At 39.2% G+C, this 18,771-nt stretch overlaps 2 protein-coding genes across 4 annotated transcripts in view; one reads left to right on the forward strand and one right to left on the reverse strand.

Annotated features, from left to right (window-relative positions):
* Ptgr1 (prostaglandin reductase 1) overlaps nucleotides 1–8,214 on the forward strand; it is a 30,319-nt gene extending 22,105 nt beyond the window's left edge. For both annotated transcript variants that reach the window (XM_005382721.2, XM_005382722.2), the window contains exons 9-10: nucleotides 987–1,105; nucleotides 6,909–8,214. In XM_005382721.2, coding sequence (XP_005382778.1) covers nucleotides 987–1,105; nucleotides 6,909–7,019 — 230 coding nt within the window. In that variant the 3' untranslated portion in view covers nucleotides 7,020–8,214. The remainder of the gene's footprint in view (nucleotides 1–986; nucleotides 1,106–6,908) is intronic.
* A 2,593-nt stretch (nucleotides 8,215–10,807) lies between these two features.
* Znf483 (zinc finger protein 483) overlaps nucleotides 10,808–18,771 on the reverse strand; it is a 33,733-nt gene continuing 25,769 nt past the window's right edge. For both annotated transcript variants that reach the window (XM_013513204.1, XM_005382723.2), the window contains exon 6: nucleotides 10,808–15,960. In XM_013513204.1, the coding sequence (XP_013368658.1) occupies nucleotides 14,393–15,960 (1,568 nt within the window). In that variant the 3' untranslated portion in view covers nucleotides 10,808–14,392. The remainder of the gene's footprint in view (nucleotides 15,961–18,771) is intronic.

Raw genomic sequence — 18,771 nt, forward strand, 5'->3', positions numbered from 1 at the left:
AAAAAGCTTCACCAAAAGCCGTATCTTAATAATGAAGAAAAACAATAAACACCTGGTCAAAGCAGAACCATTTAAATCCCTATGTGAAAAGTAAAAAAAAAAAAAAAAAAAAAAACAAGAAAAAATTGAAAAACAGTATCAATGTAAAGAGTGGAAACTTTATGCCTGAGTAATGCTAGTTATCTAAGATGCTAAAGATAGTTTCCACAAGTTGTCTTGCCTTTTCTGGCTTTGATAATCCCTAGGCATCTTCACCTGACATCTTGGAACTTGAAGGAGTATATTTAGGTATTCTTTCAGTTTCTGGTCACTTAGGATCCTTGGGAAAATAAACCCAGTAACCAACACAACCTTTTCTGTCTCACACAGAAACTGTCCCTTTCTTACATGAATGCTGCCTGACCTATGCAAGAACTCTTAGTGTGCATTAGTTTTCTATTGCTGCTGTAAACAAATTACCCCAAACTTCATGGCTAACACAATGCAAAGTTACTGTCATTCTTCTGAAAGTCAGAATTTTAAGATGCTCAGCAGGACTGTTTTCCTTCTGGAAGCTCTTGAGGAAGATCTGTTTCCTTACCTTTTTCAACTTCTGGAAGCTGCCTGTATTCCTTGGGATATGGCCCTTTTCTCCATCTTCAAAGCCAGCAGCGTAGGTCTCCTCCTACTTATTACTCCTGTCTTCCCTTCCCAATCTCAGCTTCCATCATCACTTATTGTTTTCCCCCTGGGTCCCTCTTTCCCTTACAAGTGTGCTTGTGATTATATCGAGACTAACTGTATAACAGAATAATCTCCCCATCTCAAGATGCTTAAGATAATTACATCTGCAAAATCTTTTTTGCAGTGTAAGGTAAAACATTCACAGGTTTTGAATGTGGATACCTTGGGGGCAGTTATTCTGGTTTCCACGCAGTATTGTTGGCAGTCATGGCATGTTGACACCTCCACGAACCCTGTCCTCCAGATGTGCCCTCTGCTTGCAGGTGTATCCCCAGAGATTGTTATCTATAAGCAACTCCGCATGGAAGGATTCATATTCAACAGATGGCAAGGAGATGTCCGTGAGAAGGCTCTGAAAGAGCTGATGAAATGGGTTTCAGAGGTAAGTACTCTACAACTACCCGCTTCCACTGTACACTAGATCTCTTTGGGTTTGGCTACTTAGAATTATTAGTTCACCAGTTCTGCCCTCTGGTGCACCATCAGTTTCTCCCTGCCTGTTGGATCACTGCTTTTCAAATACAAACATTCTCCCTTTTCCCATTTTAAAAGAGAAAACAAAAAAGAATCCTCTGTAAATTTCATTTCCACTGTACTCGCAAGTTCATTTCACTGCTTCTCCTCTTTACACAAAAAATACCCGGACATGGTATCTACACACGTGCACGCAGTTCCTCGCTTTCCAGTCTTCCTTGAACCCATATGTCAAGGCTTTTGCACTGCTGCCATTGTGCAAAAAGTGCTTTCTTCAAGGTTACCAGTGTCTGTCACGCTGGGACCTGAGGAGGTCTGTCGTTACTATCGCCTGGCTATGGGGGAATGTTTGACAGTGATTGCTCTCCATTGGTGTACTTTCTTCCTGTGGCTTTCCTTAGCTCTTGGATTTCCTCAGTCATTAATCTTCACAGACTTCTCTTCTGGCTTCTCTCCAAATTAATAATCGAGTACCCGGGGCCTGGTCACTGGGCCTCTTTTCTTCTCTACTCAAACTCTGTTACCCTTTCATGAGCTCATCTAGACTCACGGTTTTAAATACCATCAGTATGCCGAGAGCCCCCACATTCCTCTCTCCTTTGAAGTCCAGACTGGTATATTTAACCATTCAATAGCTGTACCTGGATGCTTAATACACATCAAAGACTAATTATGTTTTAATCTTTCCTGCTAAACTTGCCCCATACTCAGACTTCACCATATCAATTATGACAGTTCTGCTCTTCCAGTGCTGAGTGCAAAACTTGACATCATGGGATTTGGGAGCTCTTGGGAAGCTAAGGTGGGAGAACTGTGAGTTTGATGCCACTGTGAGCTGCGTAGTGAATCCAAGGCCCTCCCACTCTATACAATGAGACCCTGTCTCAAAACCAGACAAAAACCTTGAAATTGTCTTTGGAGTGTTTCTTTCTCTCATACCCATGTGTGACCTTTCAGTGCGTTCTGATGGCTCAATCCTCAAAATATATACAGAGTCTGGTCACTTCTTCCACATCCTCTGCTGCCAGCGTGGTCCAGGCTGCCACACTGTCTGGATGTTTGCAGTAACCTCTATCTGGTCTCCCACTTTTGCATCCCTACGGACAGTTCCCAACACAGCAGCCAGAGTGACCCTTTAGCTGTCACTATGTTTTAAACCCTACAAGGCTTTCCATTTCAGTTAGCATAAATCCAAAGCGCTTGCATCACCCTATAAAGTTGTACACAGTCTGACCCTTTGTACCTCTCTCATTTCATTTCTTAGTGTTCATGCCTTTGCTTACTCTGCTAAGTAGAGCCCCCCTCCGACCCCTGTGACTGCTTCCTTAATTTTTCCCATGTCCTTCAAGTCTTAAAGTGCCTGACAGGGGTTGGGGATTTAGCTCAGTGGCAAAAGCGCCTGCCTGGCAAGCGCAAGGTCGTGAGTTCGGTTCCCAGTACCAGAGAAAAACCCAAAAAAAAAAAAAAAAAAAGTGCCTGACAATGAGAAAACTTCTAACGTTTTTGTGCTGGTTGTAGTAGGGCTTGCCTGTAATCCCAGCACTTAGGAGGCTGAGGCAGGAGGATTGCTGCAAGTTCAAGGCCAGCCTGGGCTACAGAGTGAGTTCACAGCCAACCTGACCTGTATAGCAAGAGTCTCTCAAAAAACACAAACAAAAACAATTGAATTGAATTGACATATAATACTTGTACATGTTTATGATTTTTAATACATATATACATTGAGATACTCAATACATCTGTTATGCTTTCTTTGGTTGGAATACTATTAAAAATCTTTTCTACTAGCTATTTTGAAATAGCTAGTTAATTGGATGCAACCATAGTATGCAGCAGAGCATTAGAATGAATGAGAGAACTTTTAAAAGACCTTCTTTTAAATTGAAGTATCCTTTTATTTCTGATACTCCTTGGTCCTTTTTATGCACAGCAGTCCCGTTTGTATGTACTGCACTTTCCCTTCTGTGAGACTATCACATGAAGACTATCCATGAAGACAACAACACTCATGTCTTATTTTCTGATATATCTGCAGCACCCAAAATAGGGTTTGAATCGATGTAAGCATTAAAGGGCTGGGGGATATAGCTCAGTGGTAGAGTAATGCTTAGCATGCTGAGGCCATGGGTTTAATCCCAAATACCAAAAGAAAGGAAAAAAATGTAGGCACTAGATAAAAGTTGTTGAATGGATAAATGGTAGAGGGGCCCATAAATGAGCCACGGCTGTCCTGTGTCCTAGATCACAAAGAGGTTTCGTATAGCCATCCCTTCAGATCCGAAGAAGAACTCCTTTTGTCCTGAACTGTGATCATTTTTTCACCTTGTCATAGTGGAGTTTTAGCTGACAGAAATCTAAAGGATCAAGGTGCATTGTTTTAGTTTTGGAGAGGAATGGTGATATAATGCTTCCTAATTCCCGGCTTATGGTCATTTCCCAAGTCAGAAGTATAGATTGCTCCTCTGGCAGCCACTGGAGCTTGGCAGTTTTCCCAGTGTAACACTTGGAGTGCTGGGCTGGGCTCTCTAGAATCCTGAGAAGAGCTGAATGTTTGTTTGTTTGTTTGTTTTGGTACTGGGAATTGAACTCAGGACCTTATGCTTGCCACGCAGGCACTTATGCCCCTGAGCTAAATCCCCAGCAACAGCTGAATGTTTAAATTCCCAGTGTTGCCTCTTTTCCTCATTGGCACAATAGAATCTTGCCCTTCCATGATCACAGCTAACAAGGAGAAGCCCCTGTGCTGGTGTCCATGGTGTCTAGGGTGCTTCTTTCTAACAGGGAAGCTGATTAGTTTCTATTTAAGTAACTAGTGAGTTCTAACCTTCCCCTTTCCCCCACATCTTCTGTTTTTTTTAAACATACATTTTATTTTAGAATAGTTTTACATAATACAAAGCACTCCCATATTCTCTGTATCTATCCCTTAAATTCCCCTATCATTAGCATTTTACATTAGTCTTTGTGTTAATTTTCTAGGGGTACCATAACAAAAGCAACAGACTGGGTTGCTTAAACAAAAGGCGTTTATTTTCTTATAGTTCTGGAGGTTGGAAGTCTGACATCCGAGGTGTGAACAGGATTGGTTCTTCTGAGGCCTTTCCCTGCGTCTTTGCATAATCTTCTCACACTGTTTCTTAATCTCTTATAAGAACACCAGTCCTACTGGATCATGACCTACCCATGTGGCCTCACTGTATCTTTCTTCCCACTTTTTATTTTTTATTAGTACACGTTTGCAGTACATAATAATTACACTCTGCATGCGGAGTCAGTACGTGCGCATAACACATCTGAATGTTTTTTTCATGCCTTTCTCCTAGCCTCCCTCCCACCTGTCCATGTCTTGCTGTTCCCTTTTGTAAAAGCTCTTATCTCCCTACTTCCTCTATCTGTCTTTTATTTTGCTCTTTATTTTATTCTGGGTTTCTCACAGAACAGAAACTATGCAATATTTAAGCTCACGTGCCTAGTTCATTTGACATTCTGATCTTAAGGTGCACCCATTTTCTTTGTGTTTCTTTTTTCCTTTTTTCTTTGTTTTTGAGTTAGGGTCTCACTGTGTGGCCTCCCAAGTGCTGAGATTACAGGCATGTGCTACCATGCCTGGCTTCATTTTCTTATAAGTGACTTAAATGTATCCTTCTTTACAGCAGAATAGTATTCCATTGTGTACAAATGCCACATTTTCTTTATCATTCATCTGTTGACAGACATACAGGCTACTTCCAAGATTTAGCTATTATGAACTATGCAGTTACAAACATGGGTGTGCATGTACTACTGTAATATGATGTCTTTAACTCTTTCAGGAAGATACCTACAAATTATTTCTTTTAAAGTGTTTTTTTTTTTTTTTTTTTGGTTTTTTTTTGGTACCAGGAATCTAACTCATGACCTTGCGCTTGCCAGGCAGGCGCTTACGCCGCTGAGCTATATCCCCAGCCCCTACAAGTTATTTCTTTAAAGGCCCTATCTCCACATATAGTCACCTTGTGAGGTACTGTGGGTTAGGACTTTAATGTACAAATTAGGGAAGAGGGGCTTCACATTTCCTATGTGAATAACTATTCATTCTCCTTTGATCATTAAACTAGAATCCAGCTTTCCATCTTACCCAGATTTTCTGCTTTTCTAAAAGTAACCAAGAGCTGGGGTTTTCAAGTCAAGGGTTCAGCCCTCCGAGCTTCCCTATTTTCAGACTGACTTAAAGCAAATAATTTTGTTCACCAGTGCATCCATAGTGTCAACCATCAGTAGACTACATTAGAGAAAAATACGCTTTCAGGTAGCGCCAGGCCCAACATAGACCCCTGGGAAGAATTTGAAAATGTAAATTAGTCCCACATAATGGACTATATTCCTTGTCTTAAAAGGAAAAATAAAAAGTCTTTTTCACTAAAGTGAGCCCTTTCCCCTTGCTCCAGTAGATATTAAGCATAGATTAAAAGACCCTTGGCCTGAGGGGGATACAAATAATTGGACTGCCGTGGTTATTGACACTGCCTGAACAGAGTGCACCACTGCAGGGCCCGAACAGACTAATGATTCTGCATGGTTTGCCTACTAGAAGTGACTTGTGCTCCAGACTGCCTTAGTTACTTTCCTTGTTGCTGACACACAATACCCAACCCCCACAATTTAAAGGAGGAAAAGTTTATTTTGGCTCACGGTTTGTAGAGGTCTCAGTCCACAAGTCCAAGGCAGGGTGGCACACCACCTGGGCATGGCAGAGGAGGACAGCTCATGGCATGGCAACAAGAAGCCGACAGAACAATTGAGGGTAGAGGAACAGAGACAGACCCAGCCCTGCCCTCTCAGGACCCTCCTTCTCCAACCAGGCTTCACCTCCTGTCTTAGTTACTTTTCTTGTTGACATGAAATACCTAACACCCACAGTTAAAGGCGGAAAGGTATTCAGTTCAGTTTTCAGCGGCTGAAGTCCATATTCGGCTGGCTCCAAGGCAGGGTGGCACATGGCAGAGGGGCAACAGCTCACGGCAGCAGAAGATAGCAAAAGCAACCAGGGGGCTTAACAGTGTCTTTCTGCCCCTTATGTCTTATCCAGACTTCTGAGATTAGGGTCTTGCCAAAGCAATCAGTGGACTGATTAGTAATCACACACCCTTAATCCCAGCATCACACAGTCTAGATTCAGCCACCTCTGAAAAAGCACTATGACCACATGAGGATTTTGGGGGACATCAAGACACAAACCATAATACCTCTAAAACCACATTTAGCTATAAACTCATCAGTGACTAATCCATTGGTAATTACCACACCCCCATGATCCAGTCATCTCACAAAAAGCCCATCTATGAGTGAGGCTTTAGGGTGGATATCCAGGTACAAACCATAACACAAATAGTACCTGGCAATGATGTTCATTTCTCTGTCTACTTCCACATTTTCTGAAACCATTGCATTATTAAACTTTTCTGTAGAATTTACTTAACAGTTGCTTGATCATTGCATTTCTTCATTTCTTCTGTTACACTGTGATCAGACACCTACTACATTCTTATGTGTACTTTGTAATCTGTTACATAGGCTATGTATAGGGATCTTGTCCCCCAAATTAACTTTCAGTTCACAGAAAACATGCCTCCATCTTGTAAAGTGTTAAAAACAATAAATGATAAATTTGTTGCTAGGATGAGAAAAATGTTTGGAATGTGAAATCAATATTTGTTGTTGTTTTGATACAGGGCAAAATCCAGTATCGTGAACACCTTATCAAAGGATTTGAAAACATGCCAGCTGCATTTATGGGAATGATGAAAGGTGATAATTTGGGGAAAGCAATTGTGAAAGTGTGAAAAAAATGACATATGAATCATCATAGCACAATTTGGATGACTACTGAATTCTTCACTATTTAGTAAAAATGTATACTGTCCAAATAATCTAAGAAATGGTAACTATAATGATCTACTGAATAAAATACATTGAAGCGGTCTGTGATTAGTGACAAATAATATAAATTTCATAGTTAACCACAGCCAGTTACCTTTCTACCTACTTCTGCTTTTTCTGGTTTACAGTAACAAATAATGGCATTGGGGTATGTATTAGTTTTCCATTAGTGTGACAAAATACCTGAGATAACTTGTAAGGAGGGAAGATCTATTCTGGCTCACTGTTGTGTAGGTTCAGTCCATGGTCTATTGGCCCCATTGCTTTGGGCCTGTGGTAAGGTAGTACATCAGAAGCAGAAACAAGTAGTGGAGGAAGCTACTTACCTCACAGCAGTTGGAAAGCAAAGAAACACAGACTGAAAGATACTGGGGTCCCAATATCCCCATTAAGGGCACACCCCAATAATCTAACTTCCACTAGACCTAACCTCCTAAAGACTCCACCACTCCAGAAACTAATGGCCATACCTTTTTTTTTTTTTTTTTTTTGGCCATACCTTTTAAAACAGAAGCTTTGGTGGTGGGCACTCATTCAAACGATAGTGGAGTTCAAAAGTTTAATATCTCTGTGACCTTGGATTTCTAGTTTTTCATCTGAAAAGTGGAGATAAGTATTAGCTACTTCCATGCAGAAATTAGTGAATCTGAAGTGAATCTGAGGAGCACAAAAGATTTAAACAGCGGGGATATAGCTCAGTGGCACAGTGCCTGCCTGGCAAATGGAAGGTCCTGAGTTTGATTCCTGTACCAAAAAAAAAAAAAAGAATTTGAACTTATAGAAATGTGCCATACTCTTGGATAGGAAGATCCAGTATCAGAAAGGTGTTCGTTCTGTTGATCAATTCTGGCATCATAAAGCAGAATAATTAAATAAATCTGTAGTATAATAATTAAATAAATCTGAAGCAATGGGGCAATGTAATAAGATTGGAATGATGTAATAAGCTACCAGTATGTGTTCAAGGAAGAGAAGTGAGGAATACAAGAAGGATGAGGATAAAAGAAAAACTTTATACTGTATTATCTCTTGTACTTTTTGAATTCTGAATCTTATGTACAAATTTACTCACAAGTACAATTAAATAATAAAATTCTCTGCTTTGTGTCCTCTTTTCTTACTAATCGGCTTAAACAGACATTAGTGGGGCTGAACAAGTGGCCTGCCTGCTGGGGTGGGAGAGCCTTCATGGTGAGCAGGTCATGCGTGGAGCCTGCCCAAGCATGAGGAGTCAAAGCCCAAGTCTCACTGTCACTCTCACACTCTCACTCTGACTCTGTCTGTCTCAGCCTCTCTCTCTCTCTCTACCAGTGATCAGGAAAGGGGTGGGAGTGATGAGGAGTTAAGTCTGGTAGGGCACGTTGGAGCCCAAGCGAAATGAATTGTCATCTTCATCACAACAGGTCTCCCCAACATAGTGTGTCAAAGCCAAGAGCATGGCCTGGTGAAGGGTATCAGAGTTTAAGCAGAGTGAGGAGGACATTTGAGCAGGACAGCCACCTAGTTAGAGGAATCAAAGTTCAAGTAGAACCAAGAGGGTATCATTCATGGGGGCAGTCCAGCAAGGGGTATAACTCAGGCAGAGTAAACAGGGCAGCCACATGGAGGCCTGGCCCAGCAGGGAGTATGCGATCCCAAGTAGAGTGAGACAGTAACCACATGGGAATGAGTGACTTACCACAGGCAGTTCAATCCCAAGCAGGTTGAAGAGGCGCTCATGCAAAAGACAGCCTGGTGTGTGTGTGTAGGGGGAAGTCAGAGCCGAAGATGAGCTTCTGTGCAATGGGGCCCAACATGAGCTGTGGAAGTATGGGCAGGAGAACAGTATTCACAGGGAGAAGCAAAAGTGGTGACCACGCACGAACAGAACACTTTTATCAGAGTTTGAGTGAAATGAAGGAGTGTCTATATGAGAGGCCATGGTGGTAGGTTTGATCAAAAGCAATATTAAAGACAATGGAAGTAAGAAAGAGTTTAATGCAAGAGAAGGGAGTGACAAGCATGAGAAAAACTTTGTGTGGATTAGAATTGGAGGTATTGGTATGAACTCATGATTTTCAATGTATATGAGCTAAAATGTAGATTGTCTCATGAGACAAAACATAGATGTAATTGTGTATATATTATGCATTTATATTACATATATAAATGTATGTGTGCATGTATATATTCTCTGAATGTCAATGATACAGATCTAGCAGTAACATCCTGATACCCAAATAGCAATGAACACATCAGTATCCAAGCATATGACCTTTGCATATGCATCTCCACTAAAAGGAGTCAGAGCTCAGTAAAAGATGGCTTATTCCAGGGCTGGAGAAGGGACGATACAAGATCATGGGATGTCTGATACCAGAAAGCAAAGAAGTGCTTAAGGAATGAAGTCACGTCAAAAGAATTCAGAAGCCAGCTTTAAGGGGCTCCTACCTGACAAATCATGAAAGATTTCAGCTCCAAAATAGACAGCTGTCTTCAATGGGATACTGATGAAATCTGAAGACTTAAGAACGGAGACATCAGATGCTGTTGAAGGGAGGAAGAAATTACAGGCTAAGAGACAGTACTTGAAAATATGTGTACAGCAGCTTGATCCCGCCTACCATGTTCGGTCAGGCGATTATCAGTCCCACTACAGGAAAAGAGAAGTATTATCTTTCACCAGATAGAACTTGAAAGATGACCTTGAGGATGCTGGGCCTGGAGGAAGATAGAAATGAGATGTGAGACTATAAATTAAGGGGAGAAAAAAGGAAACCCATATAGATAAAGAATGAAGTCCAACTCCTATCCAACCAGTGTTTTTCTGTTTACTCCAGAATGTGAGTCAGCTGATAGGCCCCAGGCTGACCAGAAGGCCTATAGTCAGTGAACTATAGATCCTGCTGGAGCAGTTACAGTGCTTCAGGAAAGATTATAAAGCATTAACATTTAAGGTCTCAAAGACAAAACCTATGTGAAATTTAAAGCTAAATCAGAGACCCTGGATCGAGTTGGAAACATTGATCACATCAGCCTGGACTCTTCCTTGAGGAAAGTAAGTACTACATCTGGAAAGAATGCAAGGGTTTTGTGATCAAAAGATAAAAACAACCTGTGTGTTCACTACAGTAAGATGAAGGCTCTTTCCTATCCTTCCTTGCAATTAGGGTAGGGCCAAGGTGACTGATTTCTGGCCAGCAGAAGTAATTCTAAGTCAGAGGGTCTCAAAGTTCCTTGGTAAAAGCATCTTTAGCACCTTAATCATTTTTCCACAGTACCCCTAGACCAAAAAAATTCCTAACTTCCATTTGCTAGTTCCAAACACCATAATAGTCAGTTTGTGCTGCATTTGTCACTGTGTTAGCTTAAAAATATTCAAATGTCTTGGGAAGCCGCCAGTTCTCTGCACCATCCTGGAACATCTTGGCACCCAGGTGGGACCTGTCCTTCTAAGCTGTTTCTAAGCCAGGGTTTGGCTCTGACCTTGGAAGTCACATGTTCTAAGCAGCATGGCTATGAAACACTGGAAGGGCTGCCTGGGAATATGTTTTTGTTGAGTTAACCTATTGAGACCTGTTGGCTTCTCTGTGGACAGCATCGTCTTTTCTAACTCTGTACTGTCCAATGTAGTAACCACTTGAGGCTATTAAAGAACTGGAAATGCAAATATGCCACCTGCTAATTTAAAAATCTGAAGCAGAGTGCAGCATTTTTCATTAAACACAACTTTATTTAATAGAACTACAATTCACTTGAACCACTGCATTGCACAGGACAGTTGTATTGTAACTTAGACAGGAATGTGTGTTTTTAGTGTCACATATAAACACCTTACCAATCTAGTCATATCAAAGACTGATTGAGATCAGATGCTTTTTTTCTATGCACAAATAAAATATCACAGTAGGTTTACTTATGCAGACAGCAAGGTTACAATGTTACATAAATTACAGTCCTAAATTTCTATCTACTATTTTAATTATAGTTATTTTGGAAAATATTAAAGCTGTAAACAAAGGCATAGTACTGAGGCAGAATTTGGTAAAGAGACAGAGGCTTATATTTTAACCAGTCAAGAAAAACGGGAAGAGTAGAGTATAGTGGATATTCAATGATAGTCACAATTGCAATTTACAGCTGCCAACAAAAGCACTGTTTAATTTCAGTGTGAAAGGTAATACAGTAGACAGTACTTGAGATAATATTGAAGACTTACAGAAGATCAACAACGCAGTCAAAAAACATCCACTAGATTAGTCATATGAGAATTTCTAACAAAAATGGTTTGAAACAAATTTTAACAGGATCTGGAGTTTGTAAACTTCGCCAGCTATAAACAGCACCTTACACACACACACATTTTAGATTAAAAAGAAATAATCATGTTATCATAATTTAGAAACTTGTGACAAAACAACATCTAAAAAACTCACTAAAGAAAACAAATTTTCAAATACATCATTAAACAATTTTGCTTACACAAAATGCATGAGCAAATCATTCTTCTGATAGGATATATATTTCTAATAATATCAAAGATCAGCTGATTCAGAATCTTCAAATATCTTTCTTTAGGTTCAGATATGTCATGTGATTTAGTGCCCCAGAAAAACTTTGGATATATTCCATGTCAAAGGACATCTAAATTTACAAAATGTCAATTAACTGCCTAAGCTCAAACTCATGACAGATACTTTTTGACAATTCTCCATCTGTCAAAGGATTTCAGCTAGAGATAAAGATTAATTTTAAAAAAAGATTAATTTCTATGATGAAGATGGTATTTAAAGCAAGAGATAACTTTTCCTTCTTTGGTTATTGCAGTATACAAGTCATGCTGATAATACTTTAACAAAAAGAGAAATATACTGTCATTTGGATAAACTTAAAAACATGTTTGTGAAAGAAGAAACAAAAGACCACATATAATTCCATGTATATAAAATGTCCAGAACAGGCAACTCTACAGATACACAAATTAGAGGTTGTCTGGGATTAAGGATGTGAAGGGGGATTAACTGTAATGGGTATAAGGAATATGTGGATAATAGTCTCAAGAATGGATTGTGGTGAAGATTGTACAAACTCGGTAAATTTACTAAAACTCACTGATCTGTACAGCTGAAATGTTTATCACATATAATTTATAATTCAATAAAACTGAAAAAAGTTTATACTGCAGATTTCCAACTGATATTGGGATAACATGCACTTATGAAAGTTGGGAAGTCTAACCCCACTAAACCTGGAACAAGTCTCTTCTCAAGAGAAGAGTTTTAGCTATTTCTTAAATTCTTTCTATAAACTGTATTTTTTCAGAAAAAAAATTCTTACACTAGTATATGATTCTTATAACCTATATTCCTTTCCTGGCTAAAGTGCATTTGTAGGTCCATTCAGGAATAACTACACAGATCAATTTGTTACACAGCAGTATTGGAGCTGCCGGCTTTGGGATTCAGAGATACACAAAGAAGAAACCAAAACCGTACAACCAGAGGTAGCATTTCAAACCTAAGCACATGAAATTACAGCAATTATTCCTGAGTCTCAGATCAGCATTAAGATCTCTTTGCTCCCACAAGCCCAGAGTTGTATAGTTTAGTTGTTTTTATAGGAACGGCCTCAAATTTCAACTTCTGGAACTTATTTCTCTACCACTGTTGAATCAGTAGGGCTCCTCTGGAGCCCCATGACCTGAGACCCAAACCTAATTCACTGAAGGTCTTTAGTTCCTTTTCCAGTTAGAAATTATTCAGACTTCACCAATGAAATTTTAAATGAATATTCATCAATACCCATATATTCCGTACCTTGGAGGTCTAATTTTGCACACACAAAATAACTGAAAACATCATCAATTCCACCTTCTTTCCTTGAACTTCACTAGCTACCAAATGGGGTCTCTTTAAACTTTAGTGTACGTATTCCCCAGATGGTGGAGGATTAAAATACCAAATTCCTACAATAGGAAAGTTGGGTTATACACAGGGGAGAGGTTGACAAGTAAGAAAGTAGATTCCCCACTTAAAGGAGACAGCTGCTACTCAGAGCCAGCTGAGCACTCCACAGACCCAGGAGTCCAGCATGGGCTGCCCTTATGTTTTTTAAAAGAGAAACCTTGTGCCGAGGATACAGCTCAGCAGCACAAGCGCCTGCCTGGCAAGCACAAGGTCCCGAGTCTGATTCCCAGTACAAAAAAAATTTAAAAGAGAAACTGTTTTAATATGAAATTCCCTAATTTGAAATAATGGCAACTAAGCATACAGACATACATACATATGCATACATACATATAAAAATCCCACCCTGCAGACAACCCAAAATATAACTAAAGGCCCCATCTAAGAGATGTGACTTTTGCTATACTGAATGCTTACACTACAATTGCAGAAAGCTGTACTTGCTGCAGACACAAAATTTAAAATATATAATTCTATGCTGCAAATGAACACCCACCCAGAACAGCTGTTTTCAGGTTTTTTTTTTTTTTTTTCTTTGCCATACTGGGGATCGAACTCAGGACCTTGCACTTGCCAGGCAGATGCTTATGCCACTGAGCTAAATCCCCAGCCCATTTTTACTTTCTTTCTCTCTCCCCAAGTCTATTTTTCCTAGGACTGTGATTCTTAAGACTGAGGTAACTTAAATTCAAGCTTTTTGGACTCTCAATTCCTTTAGTAACCAAAAGAAAAGAATGGGGTATTTTATCTCATTACAACTTCCCTGAGGGCAAACTTGTCTGAGCTTCCTTGACCTGTTCCTATCACATTCTAGGGATTCCTGCATCAAGTATCTAAAAAGTATTTGGCACTCCCACTGAACTAGAAGTCCAGTATCCTCTAAGAAAACAATTTTCTATCAGAGAAACAAGAAAATTCCAAAAAATAAAAACATGTAACATTTCTACAGCATCAGTTATCAGAGATAAAACAAACAAAACGCCTTAGAAATCGTTAGTCCCTTCCATTTGCTCTATTGGTACGGAACCTAAAATTCAGAAAGGTTAAATGATTTGTACAAGGTTATGTAGTATAAAGCTGGCAATCTGGGACAGTGCCCAGGGAATGGAAGTCAAGCTCTCTTTCTATCTCAATCCAAGACAGTAGAAGAGGAGCAGGAGAGGAAAACCTCCTAAAGAAAAAATTTTCAAATTTAAGTCTGGCCTTTTGGAATCATTTTACATCTAACACTTTCTTTACTTTCCACATGGCTTTATCAACTCTATTACTATTTATCAGCAGGTGACATCCTTGAAATGAAGAGGGAAGAATACCTTACTGTATTTGCAGAACTACTCTGCAGCATGAGATGCCCTATGTCTGGCAAGGCCTGAAGTACTTTTAAATTTTTTGTCACATTTATTGCATTCATAGTCACTTGTTCTGGTATGAATTTTTACATGTTCTACAAGGATTGTGCTCCGACTAAAGGTTGCTCCACAGAAGTCACATTCATAGGGTTTCTCTCCAGTATGAGTTCGGTAATGTTTATTAAGAGATGAACTCTGCCTGAAGGTTTTGCCACAGTCTTTACATTTGTAAGGGTTCACACCTGTATGGATTCTCAGATGACGAGTAAGAAGGGAATGGGAAGCAAAGGCTTTCTCACACTGGTCACATTTGTAGGGTTTTTCTCCTGTGTGAAGTCTTTGATGATAAACGAGAGATGAAAAAAGGCTGAAATTCACACCACAATCATTACACAAATATGGTTTTTCTCCAGTGTGAATTCTCTGATGTCGTTTAAGGCAAGAAGCCTGTCTAAAGGCTTTTCCACAGTCATCACATGTATATGGTTTCTCTCCAGTGTGAATTCTGTCATGTTTGGCAAGGGAAGAGCTATGAGTGAAGGATTTCCCACAATTATCACATTTATAAGGTTTTTCGCCAGTATGAGTTCGCTGGTGTTGAGAAAGAGATGAACTGTCACTGAAGGGTCTCCCACAGTCTTTGCACTGAAAGGGTTTTTCCCCAGTATGAATTCTTTCATGTTTAACGACATCAGTAATCAGGGTAAAACCTTTCCCACAATGCTTACACTTATAGGGCTTTTCTACACTCTGCTTTTTGTGACGTCGCTTGTGTGATAAAATAGTACCATGAGCTTTTCTACATTCAAAACACATATCGGGTTTCTCTCCAGTGGGAGTTTTATGTTTGCTGGGGGTGGCAATATAGCAAAAGGTTTTTCCACATTTACTACATTTATGAGTAGTTGCTCCAGTTTTAGTTCCCTCATCTTTCTTTGAGGGAATACCCGTATCTTTCTTTGACGGAACGCCTTCATCTTGACGTAATTTCTTCTGACATTTTTGACAGATAGAGCTTTTGCTTTTAGAATGGCATGAACCTTGTGTAAATGTTATACCACAGTTACTGCACTTCTGGGATCTATTTCCCAGATAACTTTTCTTGTGTTTCTGAGGTTCAGTACGAACTGAAGAGCGATTCAGGCCCTTTCCAGCTTCACTGTGTTTCTGTGACTTTTCTGCAGTATGAAGATCTGAATGAAAACTGAAGGGTTTTTTGCACGTTTTGGACTTCTTTCTTAAAAAAGTTTTCAGATGTTTAAGATTGTCAGAAGTCCATTTGAATTTCTTTCCGAAGGAGCTCTTTTCTGTGTCTAATACTTCACCCTTATTGCCTCTCCTGTGAATTTCCTTTTCTATAACTGATCCTTTTGAATGTCGCTGTTTGCCATGATCCTCCATGGATTTACCGTAACGTTTCTGGAATTCTGCTATCAGACTACAACCATCATCCTTGAAGCATTCTTCTATTATTTTCTCTAAAGTTAATTCTTCCATAAAAACATCACGGTTTTGCGCAGATTCCTCCAATTCCCCTTTAGGCTCGCACTCTAAAAGAAATAACACATAGAACATTTCCTGTTAGCAATTAAAGAAGCTGATGTATTGGAGACTGAACTAGAAACACGGGAAGTCATGATAAGGAATATGTCTTAGATAGTTTTAAATTAGTGTCCTATTAAACAGGGAAAAGAACAGCAATATAGGCATGCAAGATAAACACAAAGGTTAGGGAAAAAATTGAGGAAGATGAAAAGTGTATGCTTCATAGTTAACAGATGCAAGTTCTCATCCTCACTTCAAATTTCTATTTCAAACATATTTTCCTTTCATACAAACTTTTCTCTTTCCAAACAAGGCTAATATTAATACTTATTGCATACTTACAAAATGCCAGCACAGTAAGCACTTTATTTGCATTATTTTGCTTCATCTTCACCACAATCCAAGTAGTAGGTCCTACTATTAACCCTGTTTTACGGATGTGACACGTGAATGTAAGCAGCTTGCCTATGGTCACATTCATTACAAGTAAACTGTATTTTTAACCTAGTCTGACACCGAAGACCATGCGTTTGATCCCTATGCAATATGGCCTCTTCTCAAAGCAGGTAAAGCACTACTTTTATAGAAAACGTTAATCGTATCACAAATATGCAATGCCATATATGCTAGACTTTCAAAGGTTAGCACAACTTGGCCCTATCAACCACAAGATAATTGGGGATACATTGCTGGTCCCTCCTACACTGCAGCTCGTTTGCTCCTATTCTTTTGATCTTAAACGTTCATACTAGCCAGTATGTAATCCCATAGCACCTTCACTATCATATGTAAATTTGACAGGGCCTAGGCTTCAAGTCTCACCATCTTTAAGGAGGTTCCTCCAATACTGTATCCCAATTGTGCTCTTCTCAGATCTTTGAATTCATTTACTAACCACACCATTCACCTTGCTTTTCATCACAAGGTCATACTATCACTTCCATAAAAGTATTTTAAACAGATAACTATAAAATATAAACTTTACTCAAACTGTTACCCAGAAGCTATCTGAATTCTTTTTAAGAAAATATTCTGCATAGTTTAGAGAACTGTATATGTATTCTTACTGTTTTTCATTTATGATTATTTCCCATCCCTTCTACATAAAAATGATTTTAATCAACTGTATGTATTTTAATCAACTGTATGATTTTAATCAACTGTATGATTTTAATCAACTGTATGATAATCAATCATTAGATATAGTATATTTAGTTATTCCCTTAACTCACCTTTCTAACATACTTAGTGTTCTTTATTGATTTGCAGTAGCTTTTGTTTGTTTATATTGGGAGATGGGGGTCTTATTGTGCAATTCAGGCTGGCCCTGAACTCACTGTGTAGCTCATGCTGACCACAGACTCATGGTGACTGTCCAAGTGTTGGGGTTACATCTGTGCAGGAACACACCTGGCTGATTTGCATTAGCTTTTGTAAAAATTATGGCTACTGACTCCGCTTTGTGAAAAATTTTTTCTGCATTGTCAAAAAACTTTTCTGCAATGTTGTAAGTGACTTGTTAAAGACACTGTACATCTACAAGCTGCTTCCTCTATGTAGGCATTTTGGGCAAGGGATATATTTTAAACCAATGATTCTATAGTAATCTAAACCAATTTATGATCTATCTTTGGAATGACTCTCCAAAATGCTATTTAGATATTACAACACAATTATTCTTTTAGTTATGTAATTATTTTGGAAGTAGTCAAGAAACTGACTAAAATGAATGGTTTAGGAGATGGAACAGAGCAAGATGGATTACTGGCTTTATTTTTTTAAATAAACAAATATATTTATATATGTAATGCTTTATTTTTAAATGTAAATTTAAAATATTGTTAAGTTTTAAGATAAAAAAGGGTAAAGGTAGGACAATCTAGTACCTCAAACATAACACCAGCGTTGACATGAATTTTCCAAGATATGAAAAATTTGTATTTAAACCATATATTTAGACATATGTGCATTATTGCTTTTTTTTCTTTTAAGAAAAATGAATCACTGTACATGCTGTCAGCTGGATCAGCACTGTGCAGAAGCACTGTACAGCATAGGTTTTCCTTCATGACTGTGTAGCTGACTGGGAGCTCTGGCTAGCTACCACTGCTCAGTATCGTAAGAATATCAGACTACATATTGCTAGTCAAGAAAAAGATCTGAAATTTGAAATTCTAAGCAAAGTTTCTCCTGAATGTGTATCATTTTCACACCATCCTGAAGTTGAAAAGTCTTAAGATAAACCACTGTAGATCTGGGGCTCTCTACTTATAGCTTCTTACAGGTGCCATTACTATAGCATGCATCACATTATTCAAGAATTTTGCTTGGTATCTCTCGTTTGGTGTCCATAAAAAATTGTACCTCTCAGATCTCCCCTTGTGGGGATATTACTCAACAGTCCCTGCTGCTCCTGTGAGCCCATCTCTGCATTCACACCAAGACCACTTTTCCATGGGCTGCTCCCTATTGAAGATGGGGCACAGGAATACTTAAGACTTCTTTCAGTAAGTAACAGGACTCCCCTGACAGGTGATTCTGTCTCAAGAACCTTTTTTTTAGCCAGGTGTGGTGGCACACATCTATAATCCCAGCACTCAGGAGGCTGAGGCTGAGGCAGGAGGATTGTTGTGAGTTTGAGGCCAACGTGGACTACACAGTGAACTCAAGACAAGCCTGAGCTACCTAGTGAGACCCTGTCTCAAACAAACAAACAAACAAAAAAACAAACACCAAAACCAAAAAATCTCAAGCCAGGTGTGCTTACAGATGCTTGTAATTACCTAGTACATGGCTGAGGCACAGGACTGCTGAGA

The sequence above is a fragment of the Chinchilla lanigera genome, unplaced genomic scaffold (assembly GCF_000276665.1).
Source record: "Chinchilla lanigera isolate Chin_1 unplaced genomic scaffold, ChiLan1.0 scaffold00018, whole genome shotgun sequence".
NCBI lineage: Eukaryota > Metazoa > Chordata > Mammalia > Rodentia > Chinchillidae > Chinchilla > Chinchilla lanigera.